General features: G+C 33.7%; 1 protein-coding gene across 1 annotated transcript in view; it reads left to right on the top strand.

The window, feature by feature from the left end:
* The window catches only part of STAG1 (stromal antigen 1), a 397,763-nt gene that overhangs the window by 139,502 nt on the left and 241,741 nt on the right, over positions 1 to 16,520 (top strand). The window contains exon 4 of the mRNA XM_055321295.1: positions 8,556 to 8,720. Coding sequence (XP_055177270.1) covers positions 8,556 to 8,720 — 165 coding nt within the window. The remainder of the gene's footprint in view (positions 1 to 8,555; positions 8,721 to 16,520) is intronic.

Raw genomic sequence — 16,520 nt, 5'->3', positions numbered from 1 at the left:
CTCTGGTTATCTGTTACTGGAAGTTCTCTGTCCCTTCATAGAACACTTGGAGCACTTACCTTAAATTTCTATGACAAATATTTTTTATAGACTGTAGTGTACTATATTATGTTGCAGTTATTTGTGTTCCTGGTTGTTAAAAAATAATTTGTATGTAATGATTTTGTATTAAGTTATTCCAAATATGTTTATATACACGATTGTGAAAGGGTCGGTGTTATTGCACATTCAGAGCTTACAAATAAATTCAGGTAAGGCACAAAACTAAAAAACAATATTGGTAAATCTGTGTCTCTTAAAGTTTCTAGAAAAGTCATTGCATATTCAGAGTGCAGTTCATTTTATACAAAGCTGTTGGGATAGCGTAGTTTAGGGTTGTTAATTTTCCTGCACAGCAATGCTAACTTAAAACAGTTTACCAGAAGTATAGATACACATTTAAATTAAGTAACAGACACTTTTTCATAAAGCATTTGTTCTAAACTCTGACATTTGATTACATCATTTTCGCAAAGATGCAGTGAAGAGTGTGTAGCTTAATGATTTCATGAGCATATTTTCTGTGAAAGCCATTACTTAATAGTTTTAGGCAGGCTTTGTTTTGGGTAGTTTTGTTTTCCTACATGTAATTATTTATTAGCATCCCACTCTCCACTCCCCACCCCCCACCCCATGTCCTTTGAATTAGCTCCAGCAATGAACACATGACTCTAGGTTTCTTTGGTAGTAACCCTATGAACCATGGACATCTCATTTAAACTGTTTTTAATGGTATTTGAAGCATGAGTCTTCCTCCACCACCAGTTGACAGCATTGTATTGGGATGTTGAAAAATACATCTTAAATACTGTAAGTTCTTTGAAAACCGTGTGTGGTAGTGTATGGAAGGATAAACTTTTTAATGTATCTGGTACATAGTAACTGCATGATGAATAAAGAAATAAAAGTTGTGTTGAATAGTGAAAAAAAAAGTCTCTCTTCTCGAACCTTGTGTTCTGTAGATGGAATTAGCTTGTCTTTGCTAATGGTTAGATTCAGGTTCTGCATATTTGGCTATAATACCACTTAAGTATCACTTGAGCTCATAAGCAGGAATTCTGGAAGGTTAAAGTAGGTGAGACTCTGTAAGACATGACTTAGAAATTAGACATGCCCCCTGGGTTGAGACAGGTATTTGGGAAGAGATCCACTTTGCTATTAATTTAAGAAAGATGGGCATCCCTGGGTGGCTCAGCGGTTTGGCGCCTGCCTTTGGCCCAGGGCGCGATCCTGGAGTCCTGGGATCGAGTCCCACGTTGGGCTCCTGGCATGGAGCCTGCTTCTCCCTCTGCCTATGTCTCTGCCTCTCTCTTTCTCTATGTATATCATGAATAAATAAATAAATATTTTTTAAAAATTTAAGAAAGATTTCCTAGGCAAGAAGTAGTTGGGGTAGATGGGGTTAGTGGATCACGTTTTGTCAGGAAGATGTGTATGTGTGTGTGTGTGTGTGTGTGTCCAGAATCAGTAAGCATTTAGAGATGTCTTCTTAGCTAGATCTTTGCCATATCTGTGGTCTGGCAGCCTCTTGTGGGAGACATACCTAATGGCCTGAGATTCAAGGATAGGACTTCAGTCAGTCCCCGAGGTAAACTGATAATGGTAGGACGGAACTCTAGTTCCAGAGGAACTAGTTTACTAGCTAGGTTACTAAGGTATTACTAATCTGTGAATTAAGGCAAGGACTCTTGAAACAACTAAGCAAGTTTGGTGTGGAACATCATCTGTTTCTTTCATCTGAGCACTTTGGATCCTTATTTAGGAATGGGAATACACCTACAGGCGGTCTCACCTTTGTGGCAAAAATGTGTAGGGAAGGGAGCCTGTTAAGGCACAAGTTATTAAAGGGTTACATATGTAGTATTACCTGTTAAAATAACTGCCAAAATTCATAAATTTCCCCTACATCTCTGGCCCCCTGCCAGACTCCAAGCAAACATGTGATTTGAGTGGGATAAATGTAGTTTATATGTCTGAGATGGGGATTCTTCTCAGGACTGCAAAATTGTATCCTTTGGGTATAACCTGAAGATTGATTGTATGTATCCTGTGTTGCATTATTACCTTCTCTCTTCTTAATCTTTATTAGGGACAGTCTTTCTGAGCATCTTTTACTGTTTATTACTGTCCGAATTTGGAACATGGGAAAATCACTCTTGGGATAATGGGGATAAAATAGCTGGATCTTAGATGAGATGAAATGGATTTTTATGATCTTTCCCCCCTTTATGATCCATTCTAAAGGATCCCAGGTGTGAGAATTCTGGCTTATTTCCTCTTTACTTAGGGAGTTTAGCTCATATTACCTATATACTATATAATGTATGTCTATGTGACACGCACAAACATTTCTACACATACACAGACTTACTTGTCATTGTGTTATTTGTAATTGTAAAATATCCAGAATAAAATAAATGCCCACCAGCAAGTTGTCTAAAAAAATTACTGTATGTCTGTTCAATGCAACACTACAGCTTTCAGAAAAGAATTAAGGTATTCTCTAGGACAGACTATAGATTGACTAAAAATATGTGAAAATAGAATGGTGCAGAACTGTGCATAAGTAACAAAGTATAATAGATATGTGGAAATATATAAGAAATATATATGTATATAATGTATTTGGGTTTTTCCCCATTTTTTTTTATTCTGGTGAAATACACCTAAAAATCTGCCAACTTAACCATTTTCACGTGTACAGTTCAATTGTATTAAATACATTCAGAATATTGTGCAGTCATTACCACCATCTCCAGAAATTTCTTTTTTTTTAATTTTTATTTATTTATGATAGTCACAGAGAGAAAGAGAGAGAGAGAGAGAGAAAGAGGGGCAGAGACACAGGCAGAGGGAGAAGCAGGCTCCATGCACCGGGAGCCCGACGTGGGATTCGATCCCGGGTCTCCAGGATCGCGCCCTGGGCCAAAGGCAGGCGCCAAACCGCAGCGCCACCCAGGGATCCCTCCAGAAATTTCTTATTTTAAAACTGTAATTCTAATAAATAAGACATGAGGATACAATGTTGAGCATAGAAAATATAGGAAGTAATATTTTAAGAATTTTGTACAGTAACATGATAACTAGATTATTTGTGGTGGTCACTTCATCATATATATTAATATTGACTCATTATTATGTCATATACCTGAAACTATTATAAAATTGATATACTTTAATAAAAACAAAAATGTAAACTCTATCCCCATTAAACAATAATGGCCTATTTCTGCTTTCCCTCTGGTAACCAGTTTCTATCTATGATTTTGAATAAGTACCTTATATAAGTGGAATGATAATAGTATTTGCCTTTTGTGACTGGCTTCTTTTACCTAGGATAATGTCCTCAAGGTTCACCCATGTTGTAGATTATGTTAGAATTTCCTTCCCTTTTAAAGTGGAATATTCCATTGTGTGTATATACCACATTTGCCTATCCATTCATCCATCAGTAGATCCTGGGGTTGCTTTTAAGTGTGGGCTATTGTGAATAATGTTGCTGGGTGTACAAATAAGTTTTTGAGACCCTACTTTCCGTTCTTTTGGTTATATAGTTACATGTGTAATTGGATGATCTTATGTTATTTTTATTTTTAATATTTTGAGGCACTGACATACTGTTTCCCACAATGGCTGTACCATTTTACATTCCCATCAACAGTGCATGATGGAATGTGGAGAATTCTGATTGATGAGAAATCAGAATTCTCCATATCCTCTCCAAGAAATGTTTTCTCTTTTTTTGATAGTAGCCATCTTAATAATTTTTAAAAATATTTTATTTATTTATTCATGCGAGACACACAGAGAGAGGGGCAGAGACACAGGCAGAGAGAGAAGCAGGCTCCCTGCAGGGAGCCTGATGTAGGACTCGATCCTGGGACTCCAGGATCACGCCCTGAGCTGCTTATCTGCTGAGCCACTCAAGCATCCCATAGTCATCTTAATAATTGAGGAGTTCCATCTCATTGTAGTTTTAATGTGCAGGTCCCTAATGATTAGTGAGATTGATCATCTTTTCCCTGTGCTTAATGGCCGTTTACATATCTTATTTGGAGAAATGTCTAGTTAATAAGTTCTTTATATATTATGGTTATTAATCCCTTATCAGATATGATTTGTAAATATTTCTTCCCATTCCGTGGGTTGCCTTTTGCTCCTTACCCATTGAGTGGTTTTGGCACCCTTGTCAAAAATCATTAAACCATACATATGAGAGTTTGTTTCTGGGCTCTCTTTTATATTCTACTGATCTATATGTTTGCTTTTATGCCAACACCACACTGTTTTCATAGTGTATTTTTGTAATATGTTTTGAACTCAAGAAGTGTGAGTCTTCCACTGTTTTTTTTTTTTTCCCCCTTAAGATTGTTTTGGTCATTTTAGTTCCTTTTGGGATTCCCTGTGAATTATAGAGTGTTTTTCTATTTCTGCAAAATGGGTAATTTAGATTTTGATAGAGATTGCATTGAATCTGTAGGTTACTTAGGGAAGTATTGACCTCTTAAGAATATTCTTCCAACCCATGAACATAGAATGGATTTCCATTTATTTCTTCTTTTTTATAAAAGATTTTATTTGAGAAAGAGAAAGACTGAGAGAGAGCAGGAGCAGGGCAGAGAGAGAAAGGGAGAAGCAGGCTCCCAATGGAGCAGGGAGCTTAACATGGGGCTTGATCCCAGGACCCTGAGATCATGACCTGAGCTGAAGGCAGACGCTTAACCAACTGAGCCACCCAGGTGCCCTGGTTTCTTTTTTAATTTCATATGCATTTCTTTGTTTATATGACATACAAGTACTGAGTAGTAGTGTTTGTCTCTTAGGAGAGTAGATTGTGGATTGAGGGTAGGGGTGGGCAAGTTTTCATTATATAACATTAATCACCTTTTGATTTAGGCCATGTGAGTGTATAACTTATTTAATATGGAAAAATAACATTTTGCTTCCTCTCTTCAAACACACATATATGCATATACAACACACACACACAGAAACATGTGCTTGCATGATACTGAGAAAATACCTGTTACTCTGAAGAGTGAGCCCAGATACAAGACTTATTAGGAGGAGCCAAAATCAAGAGTCTAGCTACAGAGAATGAATGCATGAAATGTTTTTAGGCAACCTTATTAGCCTGTAAAGATGGATATTTGGTATGGTAGGTGACTGAACAGATAGTAAATAATAGCCTTACTTGCCATGCTGAAGAGTTTGGATTTTAAATTGATGGTTAGGAGGGTCACTAAAGGTTAAGATGTGATGGCATTACTTTTGTAGTATAAGAATTACTGTGGGTATAGTATTGGAATAATGTGGGATCGTTCAACAGAAATAGGATGTGAGCCACATCTGCAACTTCATATTTTCTACTAAGATCCCCCAAAAATGGGTAATAAAATTAATTTTAATATATCTAATATGTTATTTCCTCATGTAATTAATGTAACATTATAAGTGAGATATTTTATATGTTATTTTTCATTTTAAATCTTTACAATCTTGTGACTATTTTATGCTTACTGTCCAGACATTTTATTTTTGACTAGTCCTATTTCACATTCTCAGCTACATGAGAGTAGGGGCTACCATGTTAGTGCAAGTGTAGACAATCGAGGCCTAGTCAGGAAATAGTATCTATTCCAGTAATTGGAACAGAAAACTTTATTGTGAAGAATTATTAAAAATCCTTAGTCATGTGTCATTTAGGAATTGCAAATTAAGATAACAATGAGATAACAACTGTATATCTATTAGAATAGCTGAAATCCAAAAACCTGACAAAGCTGTCAAGACTACAAAGCATTAGGAACTCTCATTCATCATTGGGAATGCAAAAATTATATATACTTTGGAAGACATTCTGGCAGGTTTTTCTACAAAGCTAAATGTAGTTTTATCGTATGATTCAATAATAATCATCCAGGGCACCTCGGTGGCTCAGTGGTTGAGCATCTGCCTTTGCCTCAGTTTGTGATCTCAGGGTCCTGGGATCGAGTCCCACATCAGGCTCCTCGTGGGAAGCCTGCTCTCCCTATGTGTCTGCCTCTCTCTCTTTGTCTCTCATGAATAAAGAAATAAAATCTTTAAAAAAAATAATAATCATCCTAGATTTTTATGTAACTCATTTGAAAATTATGTCTTTACAAAATGCTATATATAAATGTGTATAGCAGCTTTATTCCTAACTGTCAAGAAATGGTGACCAAGATGTCCATCATTAGGTAAGTGAATGGCAAAATGTGATGCATTCATACAATGGAATATTATTTAGGAATGAAAAGAAATTGGCTATTCAGCCACTAAGACATAGATGAAACTCAAATGTATATTGTTAAAGTGAAAGATACAGCCTAAAGAGGCTACATATTGTGTGATTTAACTATGTGAATCTGTAAAAACTAAAACTATAGTTAGGATCAAAGAATTCATTGTTTGTCAAAGAGAAGTGGGAGGGTGGAGTAGGAGAAACACAGGGATTTTTTTTTCAGATGATGAAAACTTTTCTTTGATATTATATTGTGCATACATGACACTGTACATTTGTTGAAACCCATTGAACTTCACTGAAAAAGTGAATTTTATAAGTATAGATTTTATAAATTCATTTAGGAGGTTAGGTGGATACTAGGATGGAATGTAGCACGTGACAAAGCAGTCTACCTCTTTTTGAAGTATTTGAAACCATGTCACTGGAGCGAGTTGGCAGGAAGTTGCTGACTTAAGTAACTTTGGAAATGAATCTGTAATACTAAAATCAAAGAAACTACGTTGTATATATAAGCAATATAATCTGGTTAATGAAATTGTTTCTTTTGGGGTATGATTGAACAGTTCTAATACTGCATACTAGTGGGTGCCAGGTTTGTCACTGTTGGGTTGGGACCATACCGATTTATTTATTTAAATAAATAAATAAATAAATAAAATATAAATGAATATATTTACATGTATATATAGAGAGCACATATTTCTTTGCTTTAGAGCCTAGAAGAAAGGACACTCAATATCAAGAAACAAAACCTATTGCCCAGATCTTCTTCTGATATCATTCTCCAATAAAAGGAACTAGAGTCCTTGGAGTATTGGCTGGTTTTTAAATTGAGGAAGGGAATATATAAGATGAGCCTGCAGAATATTATGCTGTCAGAACGTAATTAGTAAGGCACATAAGTACACACACAGATGGGCGTATGTGAAATGGATGTAAGAGCCAAATAAAAGATTTCCCAATGGCCAGAGCTGAAGCAGGTTGAATAGTAGAACTGTGTTGAATTATAACCCAGAGGATAAAATAAATTCTAATGAATCCACATTAGTTTAAATGATTGAATGAATGAGAACAGACATGTCTCCCATACTAAAGAATTTCTAAATATATGTAAATACTTCTCCCTGAAAGAAATGTTGAATAACTCCCCACCTCTTAAATGTGGGATGTATGAAGTATCTTTTTTCCAAAAGTACACTATGGAAGGGGGTGGAAAAGTAACTTTACAGTGGAGAAACCTGACAAGCACCACCTTAGTCAATTGATTAAAGTCAGCATTTACAGTAATAAATCATGTTGGTAGTGTATACCTTTGATATGAGGTGAAAAAAATCTTCTCCAAACCCTTATCTCAGTGCAGTGATGAGAAAAACCATCAGACAAAACCTAGTTGATGAACATTCTATAAAACACTTGGCCAGAAATCCTCACAACGGTCAAGATTACTTGAGTCTCAGAGACCTACCTCAGGTAAGAAATATAGGGAGGCAAAAAATATCTGAAAGGACAAATCCATGTGGCTTATTGATAGAGTTTCAAGACGTGTGTATTATATTTGGCAATGCTATTTTCATTGGTTAAGTTTGGTGAAGCAGCAACCATGATGAGTTTATATATGAATGAAATTTATGGGAATAATAATAGTGACTGCTGGTGATTCTATCAAATTGCCCTTGGCTTAAAGGTTAGACATAAAGTGGTAGCTAATGTTGAGTTTTTTTAAAAAATTGGGGAGATGGGATGAGTATCAATTCCGTCAAGGCAGGAGTGTTTATATAGTTTATTGTTGTATTTCTAGAACCTAGAACAATTTTAAATATGTTCAGTGTATGTTTGTTACATGAGTTGAGTGGATAAGAAGTACTTGAGGATCTATATGGAGAAGTTGAATATGCAGTATTTCCAAGTTAAATTTTATTGAATGAGGTTTCTGAGGGAATAGACTATTGAGGAAGGTATAAAGAAAGAGATGTAAAGCAGGCATGGTTAAAATCTTCAGCTTTGGCATCATTGTTGTGTAAAACACTAACTTCTTTTTAAATTTTCATGTCTTATATAAATTACACTTTACCGTTTGCAGTTTGTTTTTAATTACTAAAAGTTGTAAAGCTTCCTTTGGTCAGGAATTGTATCTCTTACCTGTAGGTAGTGCTAAGTATTTATCACAGGGTCATACATAACTGAGGTATTCTGCATAAAGCAAAGTGTACCTGTGTTTAATTTAATGTTTCCCTCATCTTTTTATCAGTCTACAAATAAGAAACCTCGAAAATCTCCAGGAGAGAAGAGTAGAATTGAATCTACTGTTAGAGGAACAGGTCGTGGAAGAGCTAATGGGCACCCTCAACAGAATGGTGAAGGGGAGCCTGTCACATTATTTGAAGTGGTGAAATTGGGGAAAAGTGCAATGCAGGTAAATTTTAAGTGTTTTTATTTACAAAGCAGTACACCTATGTGAATCCTTTTAAGTGACATTTTACATATCTTGCTGATTGTATAACATTGAGAAATTTATCTTAAAAACTTTTGTTTTCTAAACAGTATTAGGAAAGGCACTTTAGATTACAGTGTACTAAGTAAAATGACTTTTGTATAATAGCTACCTAAGAAAATTTTTATTGCCATAGTATATTTTTTTAGAATCAGGCTTAAAATAAGTAATATGTGTACTGAAGAATATTTCAAATAAGAAAGGGTATAAAAAAGGATTAAATAGTGAACTAGGAATAACCATAATTAATATTCCATAATTATTTTGTGTATGTGATCTTTTATAAACTTCTTATTCTCCCTTCTCTTTCCTCATTCACTTAACATATATTACTAAATATTCTGCAAGAGCTCATAATTATTGGCTTCTTACTAATTTATTGTAAGGTAAACCATAATTATTTTGCTATTCTTTTAGTGCATCTTTACATTTTTTTTACTGTTAACAGAAGTCATTCATGTTTACTTCTTCAATTCTTATTTTCGTTTTAAAATAGTTGAGGTAAAATTATTTGGTGAAAGGTTATTTCTTAACTGTGTAATACATAAATACATTCTACTCTCCAAAAAACTTTACTAGTATATCTTTCACCAGAGTCTGCCTAGCAACTGAATACTTTATATTTAGAATCTATTTGGTAACATCGGTGAAAATTGTATTTCATTGTTTTATTTATTTACTTAGTTATTTACTTTTAAAGATTGATTTATTTATTGAGGGAGAGAAAAATCCAAGCAGATTCCACACTAATCATAGAGCCCCACACAGGGCTTGATCCCATGACCCTGAGATCATGACCTGAGCTGAAACCAAGAGTTGGAGGCTCAGCAGACTGCACCACCTAGGTGCCACTGTAATTCATTATTTTAATCTGTATTTCTTTGATCACCAATAATAAAAGTTCAGCCTTTTTATTCACTATTTATTTGCTCATTTTTTATGCTGAATTTTCAGTTTCTTTAAAATTTAGGTAACTTATGGGGATCCCTGGGTGGCGCAGCGGTTTGGCGCCTGCCTTTGGCCCGGGGCGCGATCCTGGAGGCCCGGGATCGAATCCCACGTCGGGCTCCCAGTGCATGGAGCCTGCTTCTCCCTCTGCCTGTGTCTCTGCCTCTCTCTCTCTCTCTGTAACTATCATAAACAAATAATAAAAAAAAATAAAAATAAAAAAATAAAATTTAGGTAACTTATGAAACAGGTTTACTTTTAGAACTTTTCATTAGTATACTTTTTATTTTTTAACCTGTATTTCCTTTTGCATTCCTTAAGGGAGTTTGGTGTTTACTCCTTTTTATGTATGTTACCAAATTAATATGTTCAAGGATCTTGGAATTCATGTGGGAAGAGAGGGAGGTGGGGTAGTGTGATGATGCTAATGGTAAACGAAATACAAAATTTCCAGTTAATTTGAAGCAATAGTCAGACTCTAAGATACATAAGTATAATTTTAAAATAATGACCTTTAGCCACAAAGCTTGATAGTTTCTTTATTACACTTTAGTAGAAAAATTGTTAGCAAGCTATAAATATTTTATTTTTGAAGGGTATTTTATGGCTTTCCACTTATAGGTGGAAACTTAAGCAGAAAAATGAAGGAAATTTATTTTTTATTTTTATCTTTTATTTGTATTATTTTTTATAGATTTATTTATTTATTTTAGAGAGAGCATGCCAGTGTGAGCAGGGGAATGGGCAGAGGGAGAGAATCCTCAAACAGACTTCCTGCTGAGTGCAGAGCCTGACATGAGGCTTGATCCCAGGATCCCAAGATCATGACCAGAGCCGAAATCAAGAGTCGGATGCTTAACCGACTGAGCCCCTCAGACACCCCAAGGAGGTTTAGTTTTATGTATAAATTTAAACATTGCATTTCAGTATTTGCTTTCATTTTTTTCATGTAAGATTTTATAAGATCTTTGTATTTATAAAGATAATTTTAATGTATATTGTATTAAATCTCAATACCAGCTTAAAATATGAAAAATAACTTCAATATTTAATGTAACAAAATCTGGTTTAGAATTTGAAACCAAATAATGACTATTTTGTAATTTTTTTTCATTCAGGATTCTAATTATGGGCATTATTTCCTCTGAATTTACTTTTTAATTTTTAATGTTTTTATACTATTCCTTAACATTACTGGGCCATAATTTATTTAAACAGTTTTTATTTCACCTGCTTTATTCTTAAAATATAAACTACACTACTAAAACTAGTTTACTATTCATATAAACCAGAATAGTTTTATTTTATTAACCATAATACTTCTTTGAATAGTCAGATATCTATCTAAAATGTATGTGTGGGAGTGTTTTTGTAACATAAATTTCTGAAAGTAGTTGCTGAGTAGAGGGAATGCATATTTAAAAAATTGATGTTTCTTTTATTGAAGGTGGCACACTAATCTCACTATTTATTACCTCCTCATTTCAAACATAATGATAGATGAATATTAAAAAGAAAATACAGACATTAATGAGTTTAGAAACTATTTGTGTGCTTAAAGTAGAAGATAGTCTACAATGATGAAGAGGATTGGGTTTAGCATAGAGAAGAAGGTACTTACAGCCAAGAATTTGGTTTTTATGTGTTAAAAGGACTCAAATTGTTTCATGAAACAGAGGAATAGAGTCAGGCTTATTAGTACATGAAGCCAGGCCCTAACATTAGTCTCCATACTTTTAAGGAGACTGAAGAAAGGCACTGATGACTGTTGCATAAGCTAAAGCATATGTTTAGGGGATTATGTATCCCAGGTTACCTTTGAGACTCCTAGTTTATGCTTATTGTTTATGTAGTTATTAATAGAGACTCTTAATACTCAAGAGGGTCCTTGGTTGGATAATAATCTAAAACTTTATTTATGGGAAATCAAGAGCTGAGAAAAGGGAGAAGACAGGCATTGTTCTTAAAATGAGGACCAGAATTGAAATGTCTGCTTAACTAAGTTGGTGACTGGGTCTGTAAAAATTCACCATATTATTTTAAAGCTGTAAACTCTAAACCTGCATTATATGATCTAGTTCTGCAGTGGAGTGACCAGATAAGCAGAGATAAACACAAAACTTCAGATGGGGAGGGATGAATAGTAAAAGAAATAAATAGCAATTTAAGGTACTAGAGAGATGAAAGGAGAAATTATATCTAACAAAAAAGGGAATAAATTTAATTAGTTTTACTGAGGGAAAGAAACGACAGTAGATGCCATCAAAGGGAGAATTCAAAAATTGACATTTATTGGGCATTCGTTTAGAATGTAGTCCGGAGAAATAAAGAAGTAAATGTGAAAGAGCAGTTACGTGACTTTGGTATGTATTGAAGGGCTCAAAATATGCTAGAGGAAGAAATAAAAGGGAATAGAAGAGACATGGTTTTTAGGAGATAATTTTAGAAAAATTTCTTAGGCATATTTCCTCAGATCCAGAGTTTGTTCTCAGGAGTGAGCAATATAAGTAAAAATAATTACTTCTTTTTAAATAGTAGAGTATAGCTGCAGAACATGAAGGATTAAAAGGGAATCTTTAAATAATTTCAAGGAATATTTGATCCTATTGTCTGACCACAGTGCAAATAACATTGAAATACAAAAAAATAGATTCTTTTGAATTATACTTACAGATATGGTTAAGAGGTTATATAAAGAGTTGATGTGTGAATGTTAATTAAAATACTGTTAGTAAAAATATTGAGGCCAGTTAAAGCACTAATTGAATAAATATACAGTCTTAAATGTATTAATATTAGCAAAAGCAGTAGAAACTAGAAAAAGAGCAAACCTGAGGAAATTAAGAAGAAAGAGAAATAATTAGGAAGGAAGGGATAAAGTAGAAATGGAAATCAAATAGAGAAAGAAATTGTAGAAAAAGCCAATTAAATAAAAATAATAATGATTGGGGGTCAATACGTTTTTAAAACCTAAAATTCTATCTGCATAAAGGTGGTTTACTATCCAAGGATAGTAAAATATTTTTAATAGTAAACTATTATACTATTAAAAAATATTTTACTATAATATACCAGATAGACATGTTTTGGAAGGGAGAACTTATCCTTATGTGAAATGTTTAGAAAAAAAGCATTTGATAAAGTTTAGGTGATGTTTGTGATGAACAGTAACTCTTAGTGAAATAGGAACAAGAGGGAATTTCCTTAGCTTGGTAAGGAAGATATAAAATTATACATACTCATAGAATATGGAATTGTCTTTGCAGATTTTTCAGGATAAATTATAGACTGTTAGAACTAATGAAAGTGTTCGGCGAAATTCCTAGAATAAAATTGACATTAAAAAATCAGCCTTCTGTACAGCAGTAATAATCTATTAGAATATGTAATAGGAGACAAGAGCTCATTCAAATAAAGTGCTAAAGATTGAACTAATAAAATTTTGGCTATAACACTATAAAATACTGTGTCTCACTCATCAGATTGAATAACATTAAAATAGTAGAAGATACTAAGGGTCAGTAAAACTATAGAGTGCCAACTATTGGGAGTACAAATCTGTCTAAACCCTTTGGAAAAAAATTTGGCATTATCAAGAAAAGTTGGATGACCTATCCATTTTTCATTCATTTTGCAAATATTTAATGAGTGCCTACACTGTGGAAGCCATCTTTTTATTCTTTGATTTTGTTTTTTAAATTGTGACTACTTTGAAGAAAAGCAATCGTTTCCTAGATGTAACCTCTAGAACTTTTTTTGTGTATATAAAGGAGGCAAATACAATTCTTTTTATTGCTGTTTTGCTTATAATAGCAAAAAAATACATTTAGAACCTAAATGTATATGAATAGGATAATCGATAAATAAAATGTGGTATTTGGAAACTTAAGTTTTCTGTAGTGATTAAAATGAGTGAACTAGAGCTATAGGTAGGTACTGTTATGCATTATTTCAGAAATGCAGAAATGCATTTTAAAGAACAAAGCAAAGCTACAGAATGATACATACTATATTGTACCACTTATAGTAAAGTGTAAACACATAAGTTCAAATCAAGTTTATGATATTGTTTACCTAGAAGATAGAAAGAGAATGGGATCAGATAGGTCCATGTGGGGTGCTGCAACTGAAACTGCCGAAGAAGGAAAAAGAAATAAGTGTGGTTGTAAAATATTAAGTGTCGTTGAAGCTGGGTCCTCTTTACCTTGTCTATCGTGTTTATTGTGTTATCTGAAATAAAAATAAGTGTTTCTGAAATGCTTTCCCAAACAAGGTCTTTTTTAGTCAGTATGTTTGGAAAATGACTGCATCCTTTCCCCTTTGGAGAGGTACAAAATGTGAAAGCTTTGATTAGATTTGTATTGAAGAACCTGATTACTTTTGTTTATTCAGCATTCCGTAAACCCTTGATTCCTACAACTATTTATGGCTTTCCTGTCTTTTCTCCCTATCAGAATTGTAAAGAATCCATTTCACTAGCTGAATAGGTACTTATGCACCTCTTGTAACCAGAGGCTGTATATTCAGAACTAAAACCACAGTTTTGTCCTCAGGGAAGCATATTGTAGAATACTTTAGTAAGAAGATACACAGGGTGGGTTGAAAACACGAAAAATTCACTTAGGCCTATGGAAGGCTTGCCTAAATACATAAAGCTTGTACTGTGACTTGAATGATGGGTGGGAATTAGATAGGCAGCAAAGAGTATTTCTTATAGTAGAAACAAGACATGTAAAGATGAGATCTATACCTTTTACTGTAGAGGGCATACAATGCTCTAGTAAAAATAGAGCTAAGAGAAAGGTTAGATTCTGTACATTGAGTGTTTTGATAGGGAAAAAAACCAAGAAGACAGAAAAGCCATACATAATTGTAGGAATCAAGGGTTTGTGGGATGCTGAATAAACAAACAAACAAACAAATCAGGTTCTTTAATACAAATCTTCTCAAAATCTTCACATTTTGTGCCTCCAACAGGGGAAAGAATGTAGTGATTTTCCAAAAACATTGGCTACAGAAGACCTTTTTGTAAAATTGATGACATTTTAGAAAGAAAAGGACTTTATTGATGAATAGTAGCATTTTTAGAAATACTTTCCTGGATGTAGTTTAGATAATGATTTGGAGGTTGTAGGACTGGAATCAGAATCTTTTTACTGATCCAGATTTTTACTAATCAATTAGGAAGAAATGCATATTTAAATTTAGAGTGTCAGTGAGGATGAAGAGGAAGTGGCAGAGTCTACAAATATTAAGGCTATGGTGTGATTCTGAAAGATGAGAAAAAGGAAAAAATCTAAGGTGATTTCTAGTTTGACTTGGTGGTGTCCACCAAAGAAAATTTGCATGACGATAGGTGTTGGAGGATGGATATGGAAATAATTTGGTTTGGACATTCTGACTTTTAGATATGTGACACTGAATGCATGTTGAATTTTGGAACATTCATGTTATTTACTTAATCTAACTGGTATTTTTTTTTTGTAGTTATGAGCTTATTAGTAAGCATTTAAGTGAACTTCTGTAATCCATTGGTATTTGAATTCTGTTCCCTCAGATATCAACTAAAAACGTTGGATTATATAGGTTATTCATTCAACAAAAATTCATTAAAAGCTGATTGTTTCAGGCATGGGGTTAGGTGCAAGAGATACAGATGAACTAAACTTGTCTGATCCTTGTCTGCCTAAACTTTCTAATCATATAAGGGAAAGAAAATCCTCCATATTAATCAAATGGTCTGTTAATATACCATCACAAACCATTGATAAATATTAATTGTCTTAGTGTACTACTTACTAATAATAACTTCTGTGAATAGGAATTGGAGTTAGAGTATAAATGAGATGTACCTCCTGACACAATTTAGTCTTCTGTTTGCTTTTGACATGTGACTCTGAAGGGAAAACTGGTTTGTCCATTTCAGTATGATTGGAAAAAGAGAGATGTCTTAGAGGATAGTCTGTGATCATTCTCTCTCCCTTAGAGAGGAAGCTTTGTTCTGATGTAAAGGAAACTTGAATTTTTAAAGGCCATTGATTTCTTCTAGTCCCCAACATACAAATGATGTTGCCAAAATCTCAACATATAAAATACAGAGAAATTCTTCCTCAAGGTTTAGCTGTGTGCGTTTTACTGACTACACTAAAGAAAGTGGAAAAGCACCTGTGAGTTTATTTAAATCTCACCTGTTAACTTGTGTTTGAACTCATAGTTATATAATGATTTCATAGAAATTAGATACATTACTGAGCCATTAATAAAATGGATAAAAGTGTTTCATAACAACTGAATTTCTAAATGTTCATCGCAAAACTTAAAAGGTTCAATAAGTAGTAAAATGGCTGGACAATATTGAAGAAGTGTAATTATAAAAGAAATTCTAATGAGATATTAGGAGAGAGAGCAAGTATATCACTGACTGAAATGAATGACAAAGATGGCCAGAAGATATTGAAGGAAGGAAATATTACAATGAAGATAGTGAGGAGTAAAACCTTAGAGAATTAAGCAGATATAAATACTAGCTATGATTAGTAGAATTAGTCAAAATATAACATAAGAAATATGTGTTTATAGCTATGACTACTGCTGTAAGATATTGGATAAAGGATTTAAAAATCATAAAAAAATAAAAATCATATAAAAATACTAAAACTTTTGTTCTGATTTTTAAAATTTAAATTCAGTTTGCCAACATACAGTATAGCATCCAGTGCTCATCTTGTCCCATGCCCTCCTTAACGCCTGTCACCTGATACCCTATCCCTCTAC

Source organism: Nyctereutes procyonoides, unplaced genomic scaffold, assembly GCF_905146905.1.
Source record: "Nyctereutes procyonoides isolate TBG_1078 unplaced genomic scaffold, NYPRO_anot_genome, whole genome shotgun sequence".
Classification (NCBI taxonomy): domain Eukaryota; kingdom Metazoa; phylum Chordata; class Mammalia; order Carnivora; family Canidae; genus Nyctereutes; species Nyctereutes procyonoides.
The sequence above is the reverse complement of the archived record's forward strand: the minus strand, read 5'-3'. Positions and strand labels throughout refer to the sequence as shown.